The sequence below is a fragment of the Python bivittatus genome, unplaced genomic scaffold, assembly GCF_059951505.1.
Source record: "Python bivittatus isolate LINGU-HERP-01145 unplaced genomic scaffold, Pbiv_v1 ctg000580_np1212, whole genome shotgun sequence".
Lineage (NCBI taxonomy): Eukaryota > Metazoa > Chordata > Lepidosauria > Squamata > Pythonidae > Python > Python bivittatus.
The window spans coordinates 7,343,063-7,367,346 of record NW_028277087.1 but is presented as its reverse complement, the minus strand read 5'-3'; the positions used below and the strand labels follow the sequence as shown (position 1 = coordinate 7,367,346).

Below are 24,284 nucleotides of genomic sequence, written 5' to 3'. Positions count from 1 at the left end.
GCCTCTTGAGCTTGGAGCATGGGCACGGGCCTGGCGCCAGAAGCTGTTATTTGGGCCATTTGGGGTGTCTCCGCTGTCATTAAATTGGGGCTCCCGGCAGCAAGGGAGATTTGTTATCATCTTGCTTGGTATGTTATGCTTGGTATGTTATGCTTAGTATGCTATGCTTTTATATTGTATGCCTTTGTATTTCTGTTTATATCTGTCTGCTAGAGTTAACAATAAAGCTTAAAATCTCACTTGCTGGTGTGTTCATTGTCTCTGGATCTAAAAGAACCACTTGTCTTGCACCTGGCCAGCGCTTGGCAAAACATGTCAATTAAGCTATGGTTTACCTGGCTTAATTAACCTGATTTACTAATAACACGTGGTTTACTGAATGAGCCTCGACTCACACAATCCACAGTAAAGGCTCCCTTGACTCCTGGTGGCTATAGAGACAGATCCATGTTGTTTTCTTAGCAACAAATGGAAGTAGCTCGCTAGTGCCTTCTGCAATATTTTTTTCAATCTTCTACTCTTGGTGGTTTCTGCTCCAAATACTCACTAGGCCACATCCTGCTTATCTGCCTAAACAAAGTTAACCAGGTATTGCCATGTCAGTGGCCAACTACAATCATGCTGTTGTGCAAAACCTGCTAATGTTTACTAAATACACACCAGTCAAAAAAGACATTCACATGTTTCAATGCATTTATTAAATTCTTACAAAACAGAATACAAAAAATTCTGGCATCAACAAGGTGTTACAAAGGAAAAAGTTCCATCAAGCTGAATCAGTTCACCTGGTACATAATAAAGTGCTTTGTTTTTTTTTTTTTAAGATTTTTAAAGTTTTTTTTTTTAATTTGTCATTTTCAAACCAGTCTCTTGCTGAAGGACTCTTGCATCTATAGTCCCCAGTGGTGCATTAAGGTGACTTTATGTCAGAACACAAAACCTTTGGCAGACTTTTATGGTAATCAAAGGAAAATATTTTTCCTGAACTGATTTTTCTCAGAAAAGAAAAGAAACCTACTTCACAGTAAAATGCTAAATAACCAGTTCTAAATAGACTTAAATTGAGGAGAGGAGGGCATTAAGTCAAAGATGCATCAAGACATTCCCGTCCTCATATATGCAGCTAATTAAAACTCATGGAGGTACAAAACAAGATGCTTTCCAATAAAAGTTTTTACAAAGAAAAATACTGAGAGGGTGGGATACAAAAGGTTTAAAGTAAGAACTTTGGCAAGAACAGATTAATCTGTGCACAACTAATTAGAAAGTAACAATGCAAATTATAAATATGTGGAAAGCAATCTTGAGAGAAAGTGGATGGTTGAGATGTTAAGGGAGCATGTTGGAGGCATTCCCATGTCTGTCCAGAAGCACAGATCCATTAAGAACTAGTGACTTTAAACTCAGTTTAACTCTTTGGGCTTCCAAACCTAGGGAACTGTGCAGAGCGGGACAGTGTTTAAGGCTCTCCAGTGGAGAGGTGCTGTATGCCCATTTCACATAATTCCTTGGGGTTAATACAAATGAGTAGTCTAACACCTCCAAGCACTCCATCTCTCCCATCCGTCTAGTTTCCTCTGAATTAAGAGGCAAGAAATCTAAGCACCACCAATTTTGGTCACACGCACAAAAAGGAGCACAGTGAAGGAGAGGAAGGTAAATCAAGGGGGAAAGTCTAAGACGGCTTTCTCCAATCTGGTAACCTCCAGATATGCTGAGATTACAGCTTTAGATTATCAGAGGAAACCTGCATTGAAAACAACCATTTCTAGCTTAGCTGCGCTACGAGATTTGGGAAAGAATGCGCCCAAAATGCCAAATTCCTAGTCTTCAGACCCATTTCCCATTCAAATTAACTAAGTGATGAAATTTCAGCAGGGGCTACTACATTAAGTGTAGAAAAGCCATCCATGGCCCACAGTATCTCCAAGTTGAGTGTGGAATTTGGATGCACTTAATATACTTCTTCAAAACCTGAACTGTCGATGCACCTTCATGTTGCAAAATCAACTCCAAACCGAGATGGAATTCCACATTGCAAAGGAAATAAGGCAAGTTATGTCATTTTGACAGAAGCCTTTAAAAAAAAAAAAAAAAACCCACCCCAGTGCCAACAGATCACAACCACCCCTTTCAGTGGGCCACAGAAATGTCATCCTTTCAAAATAGAGGACAGAGTTCCCTTTCGGGCACACCTGAATCCTTTCACTCAGATATTCAGATCATTCACCATCCCGGAGTAAGATATGATCTTAGCAATGTTTTTCTATGAGATTGCTCCACTTCACCCATGCCGCCAAAAATGATTTATTTGCTTTAAAAACCTCACTAATTAAAAAGCACGTGCTCAATTCTGACCCATTGCTCTTGCACATATGAAAAAAATGTGCAGCCTTGCAGAGAAGGGCTACATATGTTAAGATGAACAACACACAGGAGGGGATGCAAAAGCTATTATTTGGTGCTCTGCATGATTTTTTTCTGTAACCGTGCACAATTCTGTCATACAATTCCAAACACTTCGTAAATTATCTAGGATGTTTTGTTTCTTAAATATCAGGCACAAATCAGAGACAAAAAAGGGATCTCTGAGCAATCCTTCACATGCTGACATACTCCTGAGAAGTATCCTTATTTAAAAAAGACCGATGCACGGTACATGTTTCACCTTAAGAATGCTGGTCTGAAAGGTACAAGTCACTGTCCACCATTCCCAACCTATCAGTATACCATAGGCATCACAGGAGTCTCTGGTACACCCATTTTGGCCCTTTATTAATAAAACGGAGGGAAGTAAGAGGCAGTTCTTCCCCTCCCAAAGTAGTATCCCAAATGGTTGGGGAGGAGGACATTACAGACATGTTTCTCAGATGAACCAAGCACACACTGGCCCTATAATCAAAGTGGCTTAGAGTTTTCACAGACCAAGCTAAAATGCTCAGCCAAATACAGGTACCATGTCACTTCTGGGGAATAGATGCTCTTGAAGGAAAAAAAAGTGTAAATACACTCATAACTTTTGATACGCTGTTCTTAAAACTGTCTTTCTTTTGAAGGACAGACAAGCAAAAACAGCAAACAACAAAAAAAGCAGGAACGAAGCATACTATGTCCCACCACACAATTTAAAACCAGTTTAGAACCATTTGAATTAGAATAGTACAGGGTTTGGGGCAGGAAGGAGGGCAAGACAGCATGTCAAGTTTCCACACTGGCTTAAAATGTGCTGTGCAAACGTCCAAGTTTCCCAGCTTCTTTTTGATGCAACTCTAGCATGCTTAGCAACAACCATGGTTGCTATCCAAACTGAAAGCTAGTCCCTTCGCTTCTTATCCTGAAAGGATTAAATATGTCATCCCTAGACAATTTCGAAGCCATCTGCTACAACTATAGGACAGCTTTCTTGAACAGTGGGCATGAGCCCACCACTGTATGTTCAAGTAATTTCTTGCCGCAAGACTAAGATTTATCATCAATAACAAAATCCATACTTATATAGAATTTTGTTCTGAAACATATGATAAAAATTCTTTGCTTTAAAAAATAATTTCTCCAATGTTTTAGCCTGCTCAGCTACCAGTGTATTCTGTACCTCACATTCTAGACTGTCCCCTCTTTCCACCCCACTCCCTAATAATGAAAGAGCATCTGTTGGAAAAGACTGCATGGTCATAAAAAGCAAACAATAATACTAGAAGGGGGATCCATCTGTTTTACCCTCTGTCAAGAAAGTAGAGAAAAATATCAAAAGTAGAAAAGAAAGGAGGTGACAAGTTATTTTACAAGCCTCCACACTTATAAAAAAAAATCAATATCCTGCAGTTTTGGCATCTGAAAAACATTATTTCTCTTTCTCTGCAAAAAGAATTCAAACTTCTTTGCATAGTATTGTTACTTTAAAAAAAGTCTTTATTCAGAGACAAGCATCATTCTTAGATCACATACGCCCACATGCCCAAATGTGCACATCTGGATAGGAGCTGAGGTCAACAGCAGAAGTTTTGCTACAACCACTTAAGATGAGTTTATATACATGGCTGTTCAACCAATTCTGCAAAAGTACCAGAGAGGATCCACCTCATATCACTGGATAAAAAATTCCCAAGGCTTAGAAAGGAGAACAGATAGGTCAAACTAACCTTAAGACAATAACCAAGACTTTCCCTCGCCATGCACAGCAAACCACACTAAGTTTCAAAACCACCTCCCTAGCTAGTTTTTAAAACTACTTTCACCTCCAAAGTGAAACTACAGGTTGATCCCCCCCACTTGGTTCCTCTGAAGGAAGCCCAACAGATTCAATAAGCCTTCCCATCCATACCTGTACACTTAGAAATGCAGCCCTTCACCCATCAACCAGTCCTACACATACTTTCTTAGAAGCAAATCCAGCAGAATTCAGTAGGAGTTGCTCCCAAGTAAGAATGCATACGGCTACTTGCCCTGTAGCTTATGCGTAAAGAAAGGCAGGCAGAAATAATACTGGATTTGAGCACGGCAAAAGGATCTGCCCACCCGCACCCTAGTCACAGCTGCCACCGTATCAAGGCACCACGCACACATTCAAGGATATTTTCCAATCGATATCATGATGCAATACTGATTTATGTGCAAATGTTTCCACTGCCCGGATGTGTGCACAGTCTTTTCAAGAAATTTTGGGAGCAGGACTTGGGCCTATGTATGTCTGAGAGCAGGGGGGAAAGGGGGAGAGGGGCTCAGCATGCACGTTTGAGTCTCTCCCAGCAGACACAAACAACCAACAGTCTAATTTCCGGGTGTGCCTGGAAAGCACCATCATGTTTCATTATAACCCAAGCCTTAAGAGGAAGATAGTATGCCTTTTTCCTCCTTCAGCTCTCGACCTATTAACATAAAATAATGTCCTTGGAAGTGCCTCTCATCCACCATGACTGATCCATGGTGAAACAGGATATCAACACCCAACTGTGTTGACAACACTGAGGACAGTCTCAAATCAAGGGTGGTATCAGGACTGAAGGTCCCCCCACAAAAATGCCCTCTGCTGGCCCTCTCCTCTAGACTCAGCATTAACCGGCAGCAGCCAAGCTGCATCAATCCTCATGCAGCAGCTGGGATCTGCCATTTATTTCCCACAATGCTCCTGACTTAGCCCTGATTTCTTATGTTGCAGGCGATTCACATTATGACTCTCAGGCTTAGTTGCTCAACACTGGAATACAATGGAGGGATGGAGAAAATCATGAGGCCCAGACAGCAACAGCACAACTTATTGGCCATCATCTGGCAATGCTTATGTTAATGCTGGGCCAAAACTTTCAGGCCAGACCAGACAATGAGAAGAGGAAAAGGCCAAACAGGAACCCTAACCGAATACTATTTTCATCTTTCTTCCCATCTTTCTTGGAGGGTCTTCCACCAGAATTTCACCCGATTATGCTACTTGCTAACTGCTTCAAATTCACGTGTTGAAACCAATTTTTTTTAAGAAAAACCTTTCCAACACTGAATCCTCCAGTTCCTTCTCTATGAGACTCTATATGTACCCAAGTACACCAGCTGTTTCCCTTCCTTCCCCTCTTCCAAAAAGCAAGTTTTGACCATTTGAGCACATCTGCGTACACCATCCTGAGTTTGATTACAGTTCTGCCCCCTTCTCCCCAATTCACAAGCTTACAGCAGGTCTAGCTTTAAACTAGTTTCATCATCATTCTCTTACACAAAACCCAGAATTATAAGAACTGAAGTTCTGTAGAGGTTAGGGGCAGGGGAGGCTAGAAGTTCCCAATATTAATTAGTCCCCGTAGGAAGCAATCATCCCTGAGGAATCAGATCTATACTGGTACAGTATAAGTAGAACCGAAGTTTAAAGGCTCCAAAGACTGGGAAATATTTCAACATAATTCCCTCAAGCCGTATTTTGCCTTTGGGATGGGGAGATCAAACATAATGCATCACCTCGGTTTAAAAAATAAAAATAAAAAAAAGTAAAAAACAGTCACCAAAAGTTGTAAAGGATTGCCATAAACTATTCTGCCACTGTAAGCCTACCATAGGGCATTCTACATTTGCAAACTCAAAAGCGTTCTACGTATCTCTATGAATATTTTTGCAAAGTTTTTACAGCCCTGCAGAGGATGGTTTAATTAATGTTGACTACTTCCCATTCAGATTAAACCTCACTTTTTTCTTTTCTTTTCTTTTTTGCAAGAGCTTACTCTATGGAAGGTAGTAAAATCTTTCCTTTTGACCAGAACTTTTCTCAACTCTCCTTTATGTCCCCTTATCAAACAGGAAAAAAACATAAGGGATTAGACTCAACTATGGTAGATCCTAAACATGCACCCCTTTTGCTCTTTAAAAAAATTGGACCCCTCCCATGTTAACAGGACATATCTGGATTGAAATAAAATAAGGTTCTTGTATCATCTGCAGCTTGGCCCCTTGAAAAGAAGAACTACAACAAAATACAAAATAAGTGCTGTGAACTTTTCCAGGAGGTGGGGAGAAGGAATCCCATCCTATATGCTTGGGTTTCCTCTCCCCTCTTCTGTTTATATCCCAGATACTACTACTTTCAGCTTATAGAATCCGTACAGTTTTAGGGAAGACTTTGCAATTTTCCCTAAATTCCCCATAAACACTCATACAATCCACGGACTGTAATTGTTTCCCCCCCCCGAAGTCACTCCAGTGCTATTGGGAAACAGACAAAATAAATCCCCACCCACTTCTCAAACCCTACAGAAGTTTTTAGGTGCAGAATCTGAGTAGTTAGAAGTTTAAAAAAAGAAAAAAAGAAATCAATAGCAAGGACAAATTAAAACAAACGTAAAAAAGCAAACCCTCTCAAACATAAAAATGCTACGTTTAAAAGTTCAAGCTTGGGGTGGACAGACAAGGGAAAGGGTTTCTCCTTTCCCTCTTTCACAGTACAAGAAGCTGAGAGAGGGAAAAAAAACAGCAGCCCCCCAGATAAGCTATCCTTCAGTGGGGAGGAAAGGGCAACTTTTTTTTTTTTTAAACCTTTTAAGCAAAAATTACATGCGTATCAAAATGCACTGGGAAGAGGGGAAGCACAGGGGGAATAAGAGTTTAAATACCTGTTGTCGCTTTTTTAAAAAAAAGACAGAGAAAGGAACAAGAAACAAAACAGCCCGTGTTGAACAAGATCAGAAACAAAAAAGAATCCTTGGAAACCAGCCAACTTGATCTTTTTTTTTTTTAAGCTATTCAAGCAGACCTTTTTTTTGTCCGAAAAGATAGAAGGAGGAGGGAAATGGAAGAATGGATGTATATAAGGAAAGGCAGTCACATGTGATCCCCGACCAGGACCAACGGGGTAACCAGATGCTGGCTGGGGTTCGCTTTAGCCATGTTTGTCTTCTGTCTGCGTTTGGCCAGCTTGGATTCGGAAGGAGGAGAGAGGTGCATAGAGCATGAGGTAGCTTTGACGATAATGGGGAGGGTCTCCTCCGCAGCCTCTTCCTCGTGCTGCATTAACTGACGGTTGACGGCAATGGCTTCGGCAGCAAACGATGTCAACTCTTTGGCACTGCTGTTCCTACCAAGGGCAAATTAAGGAAAAGGAGGGCAAATTAAGGAAAAGGAAGGCAAATTAAGACTATCTGGCCCCCCTTGCTTGTGCATATCCCACCACTAAACAGTTAAAAATCTGGGTGCAGAAAAAGCGTTTTGGGCCCGGCATTAACTTGTTTTGCACGTTTGGGCTCTGTGGGACTGGCTCTGCTGAAAGCACAATTTGGGCTACGTTCCTCGCGGCTTAACTCTATGGGTTTCAGATGGTCCACTGTCATGGTGCCTGCCCTGAGATCTGGATGGCACTTCCAGAAGGCCATGAAAACCTGACTCTTCCCTTAGGCATTAGGGCTGGGTTGTTAGCAGAGTTCAGCATGTGTGTGTTTGTGACCTGTTTGCAAGATGCCTCAGCTCTTGTATTTATTCTATTTGCTATTAATTGTATTTTTAATTTTGTTTTACAGTGGTTTTGTATTGTTAGCCACCCAGAATGATTTGCTTGAAGTGGGGAGCCATATAAATTTTCTAAATAAATTGAATTCACTGAAGGAAGGCTACAATAGCAGCAGAACTGCCCACATGTTTTCTGGCACATCTTTGTAAGAAGGACTTGGTGTTATAAAGTTCTACACTTTTCATTGGTAATTCCTATTACTTGTTATTAAACTGATGTTCTACACCTTAAAATTACCACTGAAATAGTGGTAATTATATACATTTTATATTGGTTTATGACTGAAAGTTTGATAATGCAGCAGAGATTAGAAAGCTGTTGCTTTCCATGTATTCAGTTTTTGAACAAAAACAGATTCCCAGGTGACAAGAAACCTCATATTTAGCTGTAATTTTCTACCGTGGAAGTTAAGAAATATTTGAGATACACCTCAACATTCTTATTTATTAAAAGTATTTCTATAATGCTTCTTAGCAGGGGTGTTCACTCACCTTTGTAGGATGATTGGAGTGGGGAGCGTGTTATCAGGAGCACACTAGGAGCAAGAAAAAAAAAGGAGTTATGTTGTCATCATGATAGTCATCTAGGATCGCCTACAATTCCTTGCAGACCTCAGTGCCCTTTTAAGTCACACCTTCTCTGCATTTTTCCATGACAAAATTAAAGTTCCATTTAAACAAGTACAATGGAGACATGTCAACCCCATTCAAATGTATAGTTTGGTAGTTTGCCTATTCCTAAATAAATAGGTGCTTGCTCACTAATTGAGGTGCGCTCTAGACAGGGACAGAAAACGCACTTCACAGAAAACAGTAGATGTCTGAGGCTTCCAAATCTGTAAGGTGGTGTTTCTCAACCTTACCAACTTTAAGTTACACTATGTGGACTTCAACTCCCAGAATTCCCCAGTCAGCATGCTGGCTGAGGAATTCTGGAAGTTGAAGTCCACATAGCTTAAAATTGAGAAACATTGCTGAAAAGTAAAGCTGCGTTTCAATCAAGCCTGATGGCTAAGGATCTCACGGACACATCCACACCGTTTTCGTGGCTTCAATGAATGCCATACCTTCCTCCTATTTTTTAAACTTCGTAGTCTAGCTTACATTAACAGTGAATCATCCTTTGCCCCAGATAAGCACAAAGGGAAAATAAAGGATCATATGTCCATCTTTTGTCCACCTCACCCAAGGATGCTCACCCCTTGTACCCATGGATGCTTGAGAACTTCGGCCGCGCTCAGACGCTTTTTGGCATCTCTTACAAGAAGCTTTGAAATGAGGTCTTTAGCTTCAAAAGAGATGTGAGCCCAGTCCTTGTCCGGGAATTCATACTTCCCTTCCTGAATGCTTTCAAACAACATATTCTGCAAGAAGAAAAAGTTATGTTAAGAGAAGAAGCCAGCACATCTAAAAATAATAAGAAAATACATACAGAAGCCAATTAAGACATTTCTAAGAGGAGGGGAGAAGCAAATGGAACTCTGGGGGGCTTTGCACTGCTGGCAAACAGGAAGTGCCATCTGGGTATGATCACCTGGCAAGCAGGGCACGCTTCACCACGGTCCCAGCCGCAGTCGGTCCCACAGTGACCCACAAAAGGGGGGTAGCCGCTCAGCATGATGTACAGAATGACTCCCAAGCTCCACAAATCACAGCGCTTGTCATAGATAGACGCTTCTTCGTTAAACGCCTCCACCACTTCCGGGGCCATATATTCTGCTGAACCACACTGGGGGAGGGGAAAAAATTCAGAGAATGGGGGGGTGGGGAGACAAAAATAACCGCCATCAATTTAGACACTGATTCAAATGCAGTTATTCGTGCAGATGCACACGCTCTACATGGACAGGTCTGTCCCCAGTAACTATAGAAAAGCATAATCAGGAAAGATAAGGTACTGACTTCTGCAAGGATTTATCTCTGATTATTCTTTTGCAAACAGATGGAGACATATCTTTTTCTCCCTTACATAACACCTAACCATCCCCAGTGAAATTTATTGGCAACAGAATCAGGAATGGTAAGACAGTGATAAGGCTATCTTCCAAAATTGGTCTGGTCAATGACTAATCATGATTGCACAATGAAACCAGGTTTCAGCAATATTTCTAAACCTCAGATTCCATGGAAGTCAGCAACATGGGATGCTGTTGCCTTCTGGCCACGTTGGAAATAGGAAGGGGGCTAGCGCCCTGCCCTCATGTACTCTACAATGAAAACAGAACCTCCCCTCACAAGCGCAGTCTACTTCCAGCTGCCAAATGCTCGACAAGCAAGAATAAAAGACTCCTGCAAACCTCAAACTGCAGAGGAAGATACAAGCCTGACCAGAGTCAGAAACCAGATGCTGGGCCAGATGGACCAGCAAGGCAATTGTACCCTTCTTATTCTTTGGAAGATACCTTCTATTTCAGCTGGCAAAAAAATGGAAGCCTACTGGCAACACATAACCCCAGCTTCACCCAACATAAATATAGCCTAAGGATATTTTTAAGGAGTCCCTGGAAGGAAGATGGGAGCATCAACCCTCAGCTGTGATCTCCCAAGGCTGCTCCAAACCTCAAAGAAAGAATGGCCAAGAGGTTGGAGGAGGTGGACAAGAACCTACACACGAGATACGTCCAAGGACCAAGGCTTGGATCCTACAACTCAGCCCAGTTGGCCATCCTTTCCTTTCCTGCAACAGATCCACAGCCACCTGCACATCTCACAATCTCAAGAGGGATCTGAGCCCCCAATATAGAAGCCTGGAAAGATCAGAGTACAAGATTCAAATTCCCTGAAAGCAAACACATTTTACCCCAAGGTCTCCTAAAAGGCAGACACATACCAACCGGATTCACACATGTTTAACCCAAGATCCAGGTTAACCAATTATGATTACTATGTTTACGTGAAATGCTATGCTACAGACATAGTCTGGTTCACTTAATATGCAAAGTTAATGGCTGAGATCCATAAGATATTAAACTACAAACTACCCAACCTCATTTTAATCTAGTCAGTGTTATGTGACCCAAACCATCCAGTCCATTTTCAATACAGAGAGTTCGTACAAATCCAGATACAGATTTTTCATATATGATAGTTCTTTTTATTTTCAATTGCCAAGTGAAGCTGTTAATTCTCAACTAATCAGCAAGATTCTTCCTTGTCCCAAGCCAGCATTTCCCAAAATTTTAATAGTAGTCTATAAATGTTATAAAAATGCAGGTTCTTTTGGCTTTCATATTAGAGGCACACTCAGAAAGATATATTTATTTTGTACTGTGTTTCTTGGTGCTCTCTGAGCTATTTTGTTCTATCTGCTCCTAAAGCAAAGCCCCATTCTAAATGTGATTGTATGTCATTCTCCACCAGCCCCAACTAATACTCAGTGATTATGCAAATTGGGGGTCTTGCCTCATCTCTGATCCTAGAACAAGCAAGAATTCCCTTGGAAACAGGATTTTCCAGTTCATATTAGTTATTCTGGCTTTCTAACATCTTAACATTTCTTTGCCAAGCTTGTTAAAGGGTTGGAATAGGGCTTTGGGGGAGCAGGAAGAGGAAAAATTAGTGTTGCTTCCAGATTCTCCCCATGCCAATGCTACACGCATCACACCAATTGTGATGAGTCTTTGTTTACTCTTCAGAGTGGTGTCACTAGTTGGAGTTCAGTGCTATACTAAACCTTGATCTATGCCACAGAGGAAAGATCCAAGAACACATGTGATCCCCAGAAGCATTGCATCACCTCCCAGAAGACTCCAAAGGTTGCCAACAAATTGGAAGATGACCCATTAGGAAAATTGTTAAATACATAACTGGAGAGCAATCATCTTTGCTGTAATTTTAAATATAAAGGAAATGTAGTCAAAGCTAGTTTTTATCCTGGTTCTACCAATCCTTTTGGAGAATGTGGCCTTCAGCACACAATTCAAAGGCTAATTTGAGTCCCAAAACTTGCATTCCCTGTTGCTGAGATGATGATCAAGAGTATTCTCATATGGTCAGAGACCAAAGGACCTGTCATAGAGAGTTTCATACATCACACATGGTAGCTTAACTTTCCCTCAGAAAGGGGGAAAGGGGCAAGGATAGAGAATCATTATCTTGATTAGTATTTCTACCAGAAACCTTATTCTGCAACAAAGATGCAAAACTGAGTTACTGGGGAGTTCCCAGCCATCATATTCCATTTTTATCTACCTCATATCTCTACCTGGCAATTAGCATAGGATCAAGAAAAGCTAATGGCCCTTCTAGAACCTAATTTCTCAGCTGATACTCTTGATCACCAAAATCAGAGTTGCCCCAGAGCACTGTACTTCTCAGTGTAAAACACTGGAAGCATTTGGCAAGGTCAACTGGAATCCATTTAGTCAATCCTGTTGGCAACAGAATATTGACTCAGCTTAGACTTCAGGACAGGTCCATCAGATAAATCTTGCATGGGAGGGAAAGAAAGCATAAACAGATGAGAGTTCCCTGGGATGAAGCCTAGAGGGGAAAAAGGGGTGGGGGGAGACACTGAAGACCTGGATTTGCACAAGATGGGCAAATCCTTTAAGCCTAACCTGTTTCCAAATCACTTGAATCACTACAGCAAAAATAGGAGGCAGGAGCATTATGTACACTGCCTTGAGTTGTACAAGATAAAAATTAGGATATAAATCTAATAATAATTTTTTTAAAATGGTTGGGCCCCTGCTGTGGAGCATCCAGGTCCAAATACTGAAAAGAAAAAGCAGCTGTAATTCCATCACGTCCTCCCCAAGGCAGAAGAGAATGCAAGCTCAGCTTTTCTAGAAACAAATATTATATGGAAGATATGAGCAAAGAAGTTTTGTATAGTGCCCCAATAAACTTACAACTGTAGGAGCTTATGGGCAGGGAGCTGTCCAGAAGACTGTCTATATTAATCATAAAAGGTATACAGGTAGTTCTTGCTTAACAGCCACAAAAGGGACCAGAAAATTCATCATTACCTGGGGCAGTCATTAAGTGAACCATTACGTGACCACACCTGATTTTAAGACCTTTTTTGCGGTGGTTGTTAAGCAAATCACCAAGATTATTAAGTGAATCACATGGCTCCCCATTGATTTTGCTTGCCAGAAGCCAGCTGGGAAGGTCACAAATGGTGATCACGTGACCCCAGGACGCTGCAAACGTCGTAAGTGTGAACTGGTTGCCAAGTGCCCAGATCGCAATCACATGACCGCGGGGGTGCTGCAACAGTCTTAAGTGCAAGGACCAGTCGTAAATTTTTTCAGCACCATCATAATTTCAGACGGTTGCTAAACAAATGGTTGTTAAGCAAGGATTATCTGTGAAGTCTCCCCCAAGTTGGATCATTCCTGGAGACATCACAAAGGAGATATTTACCTTTCAGCATCCACATACATGAAGCTTTGAGGACTTCCCCATCCATAAGGAGATTACAAATTTATTTATTTAGATCTACCCTCTAATGAGAAATGAGACAAGGTAGGGCATGTAATGGGGAGAAGAAATACATATGAGTGGTTTCATGTTAATTTTTGTCCACCAAGTAGTGGGGGAATTCAAGAATTTGCAACATATAGGCATTTCGGCAAGGAATTCCAGGCATATGTCTGTGGCAGGTCCTTAATCTGAGAAACACAGAGGGCAGACAGCCATTCGTTAGCTAGGAAGGAAAATACACTCTTCACATGCTCAAAGGGATCCTTCCATACATTCCATAGCAAAGATTCCAACAAGTGAACTGATGAACATTTCCCTCTCTATTTCCTTCCCATTATGCAAGTCATAATCCACCTCCTGCCTGCAAGATTAAAAAAACACTGGAGATAATAGCTGGAATTCATTCTATCTATCAGACACACACACACACACACACATACACACACTCATGCAAGGCACTGAGTTCACCCTTTGCCACCTCCCACCGTCCCTGAATACAGCTGGATTGAACCGGCCAGGTGCAAGGAGTCACAAGTCCCTCGCTTGCACCGAGGTTGCATCAGCTGCCAAATTCCATTCCTCCCTTTTCAAAAGAAGAAAAAAATATGATTGCATCTAACCTGGACAAAACCCCGAGAACAGGGCAGGGCAGAAGTCTAGAACTTGCTCAACCAGCACGCCGTGGGAGCTGTGGCCTTGCATTGTGTTTAACTTCCCAGCTAAGCAGTGCCTGCAGGGCACGGGAAACAGAGTCACTGGGAGAATGTTACGTATCCCTTGACCCAGCAAGCTCTTCAGAAGGTTAGCCAAAGCTCCCTGAATCTCAGATGAAAACAAAACCCAACACGAGCCCATGCCAGATTAAAAACAAGTTCTAGACCTAGCTCTGGTCAGAAACCACCAACTGGCTGCGTTCATCTAATTTACTACGCTTGAAATGGTATTAACACACCACAGTTCCTTGGCCACTTAATGTGCCATGGCCAAATGAAGACACTGTATCATGGCTAAGCATGATGGTTGGGCTCATGCAACAGACTTAGAAAGATGGCTTTGACCATCTTTGGGGTGAACTCAGTTACAGGAGATGAAGTTACGTGTTCACACAACTCACCACTGCCCATTTACACTGACTGGGTCCCTCCTGAGTTTCAGAAAGGTCTTTTGAATAGGAGACCCTTTTGAAACCTCTCCATACAGGTAGACTGTATATTTTCAGGTATAAATCAGTGTTTCTCAACCTGGGCAACTTGAAGATGTGTGGACTTCAACTCCCAGAATTCCCATGGCTGGCTGGGGAATTCTGGGAGTTGAAGTCCACACATCTTGAAGCTGCCAAGGTTGAGAAACGCTGGTATAAATATATCTCCTGGAGAAAAAGAGAAAGAAGAAGAGGCAAAATAAACTGCAAAGAAAAGATACAGCTGAATTTAACAGAGCAGTTTCCTCTCCACTCATTCTTCAAGATCTGTGCTACTACAGGAACGAGCCATAAATAAAATACCCTATAGCACTGAGGAGTACAAAATAGATGGGGGGAAAAAATCTCAAGTATTCAGGAAAGCCCTCTTTTTTACTGCTTTGCCCTGGAAAAGAAGGGCATCAAGTTCATAAATCTCCATACTGTTCTTCCTGGGATTATTATAACTGGCAAGGGAGGTGGGGGAAGTGGAGAGAGAGAGAAAAACTGTGCAGAAAACTCAAATTAAGCACCTCCCTCCTTGAAGCAATGTCCATGCATCTGTGAATATGCTCAGGCGGAGAGGGGATATTCTCAGAAAGAATCAAAAGCCCCAAACACCTGGAATAAAATCAAAGAAATTAAGAAAGCGGTTTTTGTTTGTTTAGGTTCCTCTTACGCATAAGGAAGAGGGAGAATAAAAAGGGAAGAAAGCAAGTAATCTGAGTAATGTAGAAAGGCAAGGCCGCGTCCAACCAGATGCATGAACACACATCCACACACCCACGCAGAAAACTAACCTTATCCATGGAGCCAAACTTGCCCAGCAAGACAGATGGGTTAGCCCAGCTACACAATGAAGAAGCCAAACTCCAGCCACGTCTCCACCTCTTCCTTGCTCCTCCCATCACCCCATATGCAAGCCTCTACTGACCCACTTTAGCAAGCTTCTTTGCCTCTCATATCTATGGGGGGAGGGAAGACGGGATGAAAGAGATGGAGGGAGGGAGGGAGGGAAGGCAGAATCCCATCCTGAAGTTTGCCAGTCCAGACACACAGAGAGAATATCAGCCTTAGCACAGGAAGAGAAGTCACAATTAAAATCAGCTAGCCATGTTCATTCAGAAAGGCCAGGGAAATTGTTTTGTTGTAAACTGCCCAGAGTCCCTCCTTGTGGGGGAGTTGGACAGTGATAAGAATTTGACATATAAATAAATAAAATATAAATATATTTCTACCCAAATCAGCCAAGTGAAATGAGGCATTTCATGTACACAGGACCCCAGCTCAATCCACCAAGGAGACAGGCCATAGTGTCTGGCAAGCCAACTCTACAGTGTTTGCAACGTAAGGAAAAAAGGGGCAGAGCTTTGATCTCACCCCCACAAATGCCATCTTGACATTCTGACCTCCCCTCACACATGCACACACCCAGGAGCTGCATTTCACATGAGAATGCTGAAAAGGTGGCTGAGATGCTAGACACTGTGGGAAAAAAACTGGGTTAAACACCAGAACAGAGAATGCATAGATTTAACTCCCTGGCTGGTTTCTACCCTAAAAATGGAGTTTAGCGGTTTGTGGTTCAATACACTGGGGAACCCAACTATTGCCTGTTGTATGAAACTGGCCATCCCCTTACACCCTAAGATAATTTGTGGACTGCATGTTAAGTGTGGCTCGGTAATCTCGGTTTAAGAAAAAGTAAGGTCTCCTTTGAGTTGACCCTGACTCTTAGTGGCTTCACAATCATGTCCATGAGGTTTCCTTGACAGGGGGTTTTGCTATTCCCTTCACAGAATCACAGGGTTGGAAGGGACTTTGGAGGTCTCCTAGTCTAACCCCCTGCCCTGTGCAGGAATCCTTATACTATTCTGGACAAATAACTGTCCAGTCTTTTCTTGAAAACCTCCAATGATGGAGCACCCTGTCTGCCAAAAGGTTTTTCTGACTTTAATTATATTTATTATATTGATTTATATAGCCACCCATCTTACCAGCTGCAACCCTGGGCAATGAACATATAAAAACCAACAGCAAAATAGCAAACAAAAAAAAAAACCCAAACAAAAGAATACAGTAAGAACATAATGCTGCTTGAGGACAATCTAACCAAATCCATATAGCAACAGTTAGGCTAAAAAAAAATCACATTCTGAAGTTCCCCCCTCCAAATACTAATCAGGTTGTATCCTACTTAGCTTCCAAACTGCAAGATCACCAAGGTATTACAACCTACCCAGGCATATTTTGGGAAACCATCTACTGAAGGACCTTTGGATCAGCTGCTTTCATTCAGCAGAGCCTACCTCATTATTGCACATCTCCAAGGGGGCAGGGAGATTGGGACAAAATTTGCAGGATAGGAAAAAAGTGTCATACGCATCAGAGATAGGATGAAATGGCCAGAGAGAGGATTAGTAAGGTATTACTGTCTTAGAAAACTTACTCTTCCAACTATTCCTTTTCCCCAACATTTTGTCTAACCAAAGTCAATCAGCACTATGCTTTATTGGCCTATTTTAAAAGAGCCTTTCCCTTAAGGTAGTGATGGACTGATTTATCAGATGGACAAATAGCTTAACAAATTTGAGGAGAGCAAGTACAGTCATGCTAATCAAGGAAAATCTATAAAGGTGGCACTTTTTAAAAAAAATTTGCCAACTCTAATTTAAAACTAAAAACTAACCAAAACGTGTACAGTTTGCATGCATTTCCTGACTCAAAACAAGCAGAAAATTATATTACCAGTATTTGGAAATTACATCACCAAAATTCTACAGACTGGCTGAAGAGCATTCTGGGGGCTTATTGTAGCACAAATGAGCCAGGATCTGCTGCCCTTCCTGCTTCAAGCCGTGGGGTTTTTCTCTACTTAAACATACAGTTCTTGCATGTGGCTAGGTATAAATTTTGGCTACGTAAGTCATGGAAGAGGGAAGATGCAAAGTATTTCATTATAGAGCCTCTGCTTTGAAAGCTGACTATCAGCAATAAAACTGGTTCCTGTGAAGCTTAAAGATTAAAAAAAAAAACCTAGCAGGCTTCACTAGCTAGAATTTCCATGAAAAGTCTAGCTGCAACTTGACGCTGCATGCAAAATTGTCTCCAATTTTCCTTTACAAATTAAGGAGATCCTAAGCAAGAACTTCAAAAGGATAATGCAAAAGGATGGGTTGGCGTGCAAAAGAGAGTAATTATATCGGGGTAGATAATGTATGATGATCGAGTACTGAGCATTTCTCACCAAAGGAGGCTGGGACTCATCCTTCAGGCTTGTAGATGGAATATAAAAGAGAGTGGTTTTGAACCCATTACCCTTACAATCCTTAATTCGTTTTCTCTGATAGTGGTTAAGTAAGAACCAAAGTATGCAGAAGACCCTGGTTACATGACACCCCAGAAAGGAAATTAACGGGACCCAAAACTCAGGATTGCTTTGAAACTAGAATATTACACTACCATCCATGATTGTAAAACTTTTCAAGGACTATGGTTAAAAAATGGTTGCCTAACCATCTGCCTAAAGAAAACCAATGCCAGTCATTTAACCAAAACTACCAACCTGCCAAAGTGCCCACTTCACTAAAGATCTGGAACAGCATATTCAGGCTTATATTTGGTGGCTTGATACGCATGTTAGACTGGAAGCAGGTATTTCGATTTCTCTGTAAATGCTGAAGGATGACTTCTGGGGACCCTACCTTGAGGACAACACACACACAGGTCATGCTGACCTCCCAGAGATTCCTTCCACTTATGGAACCATCAGTTACCATATCAAATACATAAAAGCATGGCTGAATCAACAAAGGCTGAATCAACAAACAAACAGAGTCTGGCATCCTGTTTCCAAGAGGGGTGAGATGCCTTCAGAATTCCCAGAGAAGCCAACATCCTCCTCCCTTATTGGCATCAGGTATTACTCAGAGATTGCTAAATGAAATCTCCACGCTGAATGTGCCTAACACCTACTGACTGATTACCTGCCTTTTGGGAATCAACTGAATCCCATTTCAAAACTTTTTACGTTTTTAGCAGCAAAAAGTCAATATATACTGTATAAAAAACTTATTCCATTTAAAAGCAATTTTCCCTAAACCAGGCCCTCCAGACCACCAGACTAGGGAAAGTTTTGAGTTTTTTAAAACGTCCACTTGGTCTATTTTACTGGATGATCAATGCTTGTACAAAGCTTTTTTTCTTTTTTCTTATCACCAGAAAGCACCCTTCCATCCCTATGATTCTATGAAATATACTTCTCCTTGGGGAACTACTTACCGGAGTGAGTAGCTCTGGGGTGGAAATGGGGGAACAATCACCGTTCAGCTTAATCCCACTTCCTAAATCGAAATCACAGATTTTCACCGGGGAAACCTGGTGTTGCAGACAAATGGGGGCAAGGGGAGGGGTTGAGAGGGAAAGAAAGGTCATCTCTTTTGGAAGAAAAACCCATGCTAATTAGAATTTAAAATTCTATCATAAATTCAAACCCTCCTTGTTATGCACAAACAACAGTCCAAGTTTATACTTTATTAGCCCACTTATCACTACATCTTCCTGCATCAGCAAGTTCCTGGGATCTATCTTGCAGCACGTGACCCCATCAGAGACTGGGAACTAACCAAGGAGCAATTAAACCAGTGCTTACCTGATTTGAACTCTCACAGAGAATATTTTCTGGTTTTAAATCTCTATGTGCTATTCCTGTAATAAAAGAAAGAAAGAAGCTTAACATTAGCAGTTAATACTTTCTGCTTTTGACTGGAAGAACATGACAGAGCAGCTGCACGAGTGGAAAAGAGAGAACTGAAATGCAGAAAAGTTGAGTCAAGCTGTGTAATCGGATCCTGCTGAAAGAAGCCACAAGTCCATCTAACCAAGCATCCTGCTTCAAACTGTGGTCAGCCAGATGTTTCTAAAGAAGTACACACCCTTAACAGCTAGTGCTTACAGTGGCCAGAAGGATCCTGTCCCTTCTGTTTTATCCCAGATCTCTTATCTGCTGGATTTAGAAAGCTACTTAGGAAGCAAAGCATATGTTTAATTCAAAGACCTTCCATCTGTCTCTTCCTTGCATGAAACTGAATACTCCAACAGCTCTTTTCTTGGCGTGGCTCTAGCATTTGTCATTCAAGACAAGCATGGAGGCTTCACTCACAAGCTTAGGTCACAGCCACCAACACAGGTGTTATTAAAAATATTTATATCCCACCTTTTCAGCGACAACAACACCTAATGCAGTTCGCTATCAGCGTAACTTAAAAAAACACACATCTTAAAAACAGATGATTTGAGATATCAACATTAAGATCAGCTGATATTGAAATAAATCAATAAAGATCAGCTCATTAAAATAAACAGAAAAACCCAAAACAACAGCATAGGCAAATGCTGTCAGGGAAAGGGGCCAAGTCAAATTCTGGGGACAGGAATCTCCAAATTCAGGAACCAGCCTAGAGAATGGCCACTTCCACATCTCCATCAGCTGAAGGTCTAACAGTAATAGTAGCCAAGATATCTATTGACAACTTGGTTATGTGGACAGACCAAGTTAGAAGAAAATGGTCCTTCAACTTCCTGGTCCTAAATCATGGTCTCTGCAATCTGGTCCACTTTGAAAGCCATCTAAGCTGATGGCCCTCAGCATATCTTGTGAAAAGGAGTTCTGTTAAGTCTGCTTCATGCAAGGAAATCTCCCTACCCAAGTATTCAACCAGGTGCCTCTACATTTTTCCAAGTAACTCTGCTTCTCAACTGCTAGTATTAAGGTAAAAAGTTAACAACTCCTTAACAAGTATCAATTATATTCTGTAGCAACCCTATAAGGTTGGGTTTCATTGCATATCTGCAGATATTTCCCCAAATAAAGCATATATATATACACATAGGATAAGAGAAGAAGAAAAGGGAAATTATAGGGAAGTTCCCAGATCAGGCCTCAGCAGATTCCTGGGCATCACACAACTTGCTGGAATGCAGTATGAAAAGGATGAGGACTGGCTAATGCAGATAGCTTAAGATTTACTGTGGCAGTGATATATGCTTAGTGCCGTGTTTCTCAACCTCAGTAGCTTGAAGATGTATGGATTTCAACTCCCTGAATTCCCCAGCCACCATACTTGGTTGAGAGACGCTGGCTTAGTGGGTTGCAAACAAGCAACAGGAGAAGAACTCAAGTTGCACAGTGTGCTTTGGGAAAACCAAAAGATAATTTGCCCCCAGCACTCATTTTTACCCACCTTTATTGTGCAAGAAATTAAGGGCACTGGCTATGTCGTGCACCACCATGCTGGCCTCTAGCTCATTGAAATGGCGTCGACGATGGATGTGGGTTAAGATGGAGCCTGAAAAGATAAATTGACGGGCCAAATTACACCATGGACCAAAGACCTAATGCTCTTTGCTTACAGATGTAGATTATATAAGGACAATTATAATTTTTTTTTTACTTGTACGCTGCCTATACAGTCGCTTATACAGAGAGATGGGCAGTGTATAAATTTGATGAAATAAATAAAATTACAATATGTACAATTTATGTTTTTTTCCTCATTACTTAAATTGGAAAAAAATTGGAACCTTAAAAAAAAAAAAAGGAACCTCCCCTACCTACAAAACATTCATTTTGCCAGCAACTCACCTCCTCTCATCTTCTCAAACACGAGGTAGAACCGGTCCTCTTCCTCAAAGAATTCTATCAGCTCCAGGATGTTCCTGAAGAAGAGATTGTGGGGGGAGGCATATTTACGGATAAGAAAAGACAGGTAAGAAAAAGAAATTAAACCCATTTCATTTTCATTCAAAAACCAATCCTGATTATCAACTTCCTATTTTTCCCAGGAGCAAGCAAAACACCTCTAAACAGCGACAATGCAGAGCATGAAGCCCATACGTTCCTCTGCCTGGTATTCAGAGGTAGCGTGCCCCTAAATATGGCAGTACTAGTAAGATATCAGCTATTAGCTGACAGATGTCTTCTCTGTCTCAATTTAGCTAATGTTTTTTTAGCTACATTAAAACAGTGGCCAAGCTGTTGATCACCCTCCTACAACTATGAAAACTGAAGTTAGTCACACCAAAGCTGGGTTCATACAACTGACTAAACTCTAGACCAAGGTCAGCAAAGCACTGTTCATTCATTTAACATGCTTTACTCAAAGAAATGAACTTCATTAAAGTTTCATGTGATGGCCAAATTCGTCTGATACTTGAAAGCAATGGTCAGGCTCCTTCAACCTGCAGGATCTCAAACGCAAACACCTCCTCTGGTACATCTCCACGTGAAGGAGAGGCCGGTGGCTGAGTAGAAAGCAGCAGTCTGTCACAGAGATGGACAGATGGGGCCCTCCAGATCCTGGAGTAGAACCATTTATCCCTTAGCACCTACTATGCTGACTGGAGAACGTTAATCAAGTCTTTCTGGAAAACCCCATTTTTGGAGGCAATGAGTTCTCCTTCAATGCCAGAAATTCAAAACCTTCACCAACAAGCTCTGGGCCCAATTCAAAGATGATCAGACTTGTTCTGGAGCTGTACCACTTTGGAACGTCTTGTGGGAGATTAGAGTCCATACAGAAGAACTTCCTCACATTTAGAAAACAAGCTTATCAGGGGTGTAGCCTTAACCACCTCACTGACCTGCTACTTTTCAATGTGTGGGGTGGTGGCGGCGGCGGTCTTCTTTTGCACGGGGAGATTATCTGATTACCACAGTCAGGATTAATACAACCAGGACACAACCAAGATACAGCAAAAATCAAGCTTAAAACTCTACTGTTTAAGCCCTTGGCTCGCCTTGGCCCAGTACCTATGTCCTTGGCACTGATACAGCATTTCCACCTCTCGGAATACCCGATTTCGGATGTGTCCAAGACGCTTCTCAATTATCTTTAAAAGAAAAAAAAACATGGAAGTGGGTATAGTTACAACAACGTTGAGCTGAAGCGAATATTCTGAGCAGATATGTTGCATTCAAGGGTTGAGTAATGATTTTTGATGCCAAGCTCATCTTCAACTCATGCACGCTTCTCCAACTGCTGTCGAATCTTCCCTGGGATGGGAAGGGCTGATCTGAAGTAATATTTCATGGGGAAGGAGGTGTCAACTACTGTGCTCTATGATGTTGTATGAAACATGAGCAAAGTACAACACACTCTGGAGATCATGTTTATGGAGCACTGCAAGGCAGCGCTGAAGTTAACACAAGCTACAATCTCATAAACAAACTCCCAGGACTCTAGAAAACCGTACACGCAGTTTTCCCAAGTGTTAGTTCTTCATACGCAAAGACAAACAGGGTGTTCCTTTAATCGATTTTAGACAGAATGAAGAAAAGGCCATTCCTTCAACTCATACCGAACCGGCAATTTAAAAAGCCCAAACACGTCTGCTTACTGTAAACAGCAGTGTTTTTTCTCAACCCTGGCAGCTTTCAGATGTGTGGATTTCAACTCCCAGAATTCTCCAGCCAGCAAGGGTGGCTGGGGAATTCTGGGAGTTGAAGTCCACACATCTGAAAGCTGCCAAGGTTGAGAAAAAACACTGCTGGACTCAGTTGAATATTCCTTTTCACAAAAAGTTTCCCAGCATCTCAAACACTAACATGACAGGGTGGGTTAAACCCTTCCCCACCAGTGACCGTTTCTCTCCTCTGCAATTCTCAAGCCCTCTTTTCTCCCCGTCCCCTGCTTCCTCAACCTCCACCCCCACCACCCCACCTCCCTTTCTAATCCCTTTAGTTTCTTCCAATCTGCAGAACAAATTCAGCCTTTTGACTCAGAATTGCAAGATCCCACCTGGGAAACAGTCATCAAGACAGTTTGGGGGAGCAGACGTGCACCTGGCAAGCCTCTATGCTCAACCACACTTGGACAATAACAACAGAGTAACTCCGCTGACTTATTCAGAAGCAAAGGGAGGGAAGGGAGTCTCCAGCTGTTCTCTGGGCAGCTGATTTCTTTCTAACTTTCTTTCTTTGACTAAGAGAGTTCAGGATAGTCCCAGGACTTTTCACAAGCCTATTCCTTTGAAGCTGCAGCAACATGCAAACCGTTGGATATGAAATTGAAGAGCGAAAGGGTGGAAAATGGGATTATTTATGGGGCCCCACACTTCCCTGCTCCCCAAGTTGCCACTTTACAGCCTGAGATGAATGAAAGAACTGTTGTTTCTTGCCTTCTGCCAACTTTAAAAAACACACACACACAACCATGCACCCCAGAGAGACGTGAATTCAGCATGCAGCAGCTGTTCTCCTCCCTCTGCCCCGGGAGGTTTTAACATCACCACCCCTTGGCTCCCCTCTCCATCGCCAGTTTTACAACTGTCCTCTTCTCCCTTCCCCAGAGCCATGGCATCTGCACAACACAAACACACATAAAAGCCGGTGCCAGGTTCTCCCTGTCCCATTTTAGATCATCTGCGTCACTGTTCTTGCCTTCATGCAAGCTGGCAAGAGGGATTAACAAAAAAAAAAAAAAAAGCTGGGGGAGAAACGGGCTTGGGAAGAGAAAAGGTCAAGCTGGGAGATACAGCTGAGAAAGACGCCTCTAAGGGAAATTTTTAACTGAAAACTAGTTGCCTCTTGGCAGAGAACTGTTGCAGGGGAATTACAGGGGGGAAATGATTTTTTTTTTTTAAATCAAGTCTTCTATTTACTTAACAATTGACATAAAGAGATTAAGCCCCCCCATATAGT

The 24,284-nt window shown here is 41.8% G+C and overlaps 1 protein-coding gene across 1 annotated transcript in view; it reads right to left on the bottom strand.

Annotated features, from left to right (window-relative positions):
- Window positions 1–679: 679 nt before the first annotated feature.
- The window catches only part of MKNK2 (MAPK interacting serine/threonine kinase 2), a 40,477-nt gene continuing 16,872 nt past the window's right edge, over window positions 680–24,284 (bottom strand). Inside the window, exons 6-14 of the mRNA XM_007431371.4 lie at window positions 22,395–22,474; window positions 21,228–21,301; window positions 20,827–20,931; window positions 19,236–19,291; window positions 18,866–18,961; window positions 9,509–9,703; window positions 9,174–9,338; window positions 8,467–8,510; window positions 680–7,546 (exon numbers count right to left, since the gene is read on the bottom strand). Of these exons, the coding sequence (XP_007431433.1) occupies window positions 7,294–7,546; window positions 8,467–8,510; window positions 9,174–9,338; window positions 9,509–9,703; window positions 18,866–18,961; window positions 19,236–19,291; window positions 20,827–20,931; window positions 21,228–21,301; window positions 22,395–22,474 (1,068 nt within the window). The 3' untranslated portion in view covers window positions 680–7,293. The remainder of the gene's footprint in view (window positions 7,547–8,466; window positions 8,511–9,173; window positions 9,339–9,508; window positions 9,704–18,865; window positions 18,962–19,235; window positions 19,292–20,826; window positions 20,932–21,227; window positions 21,302–22,394; window positions 22,475–24,284) is intronic.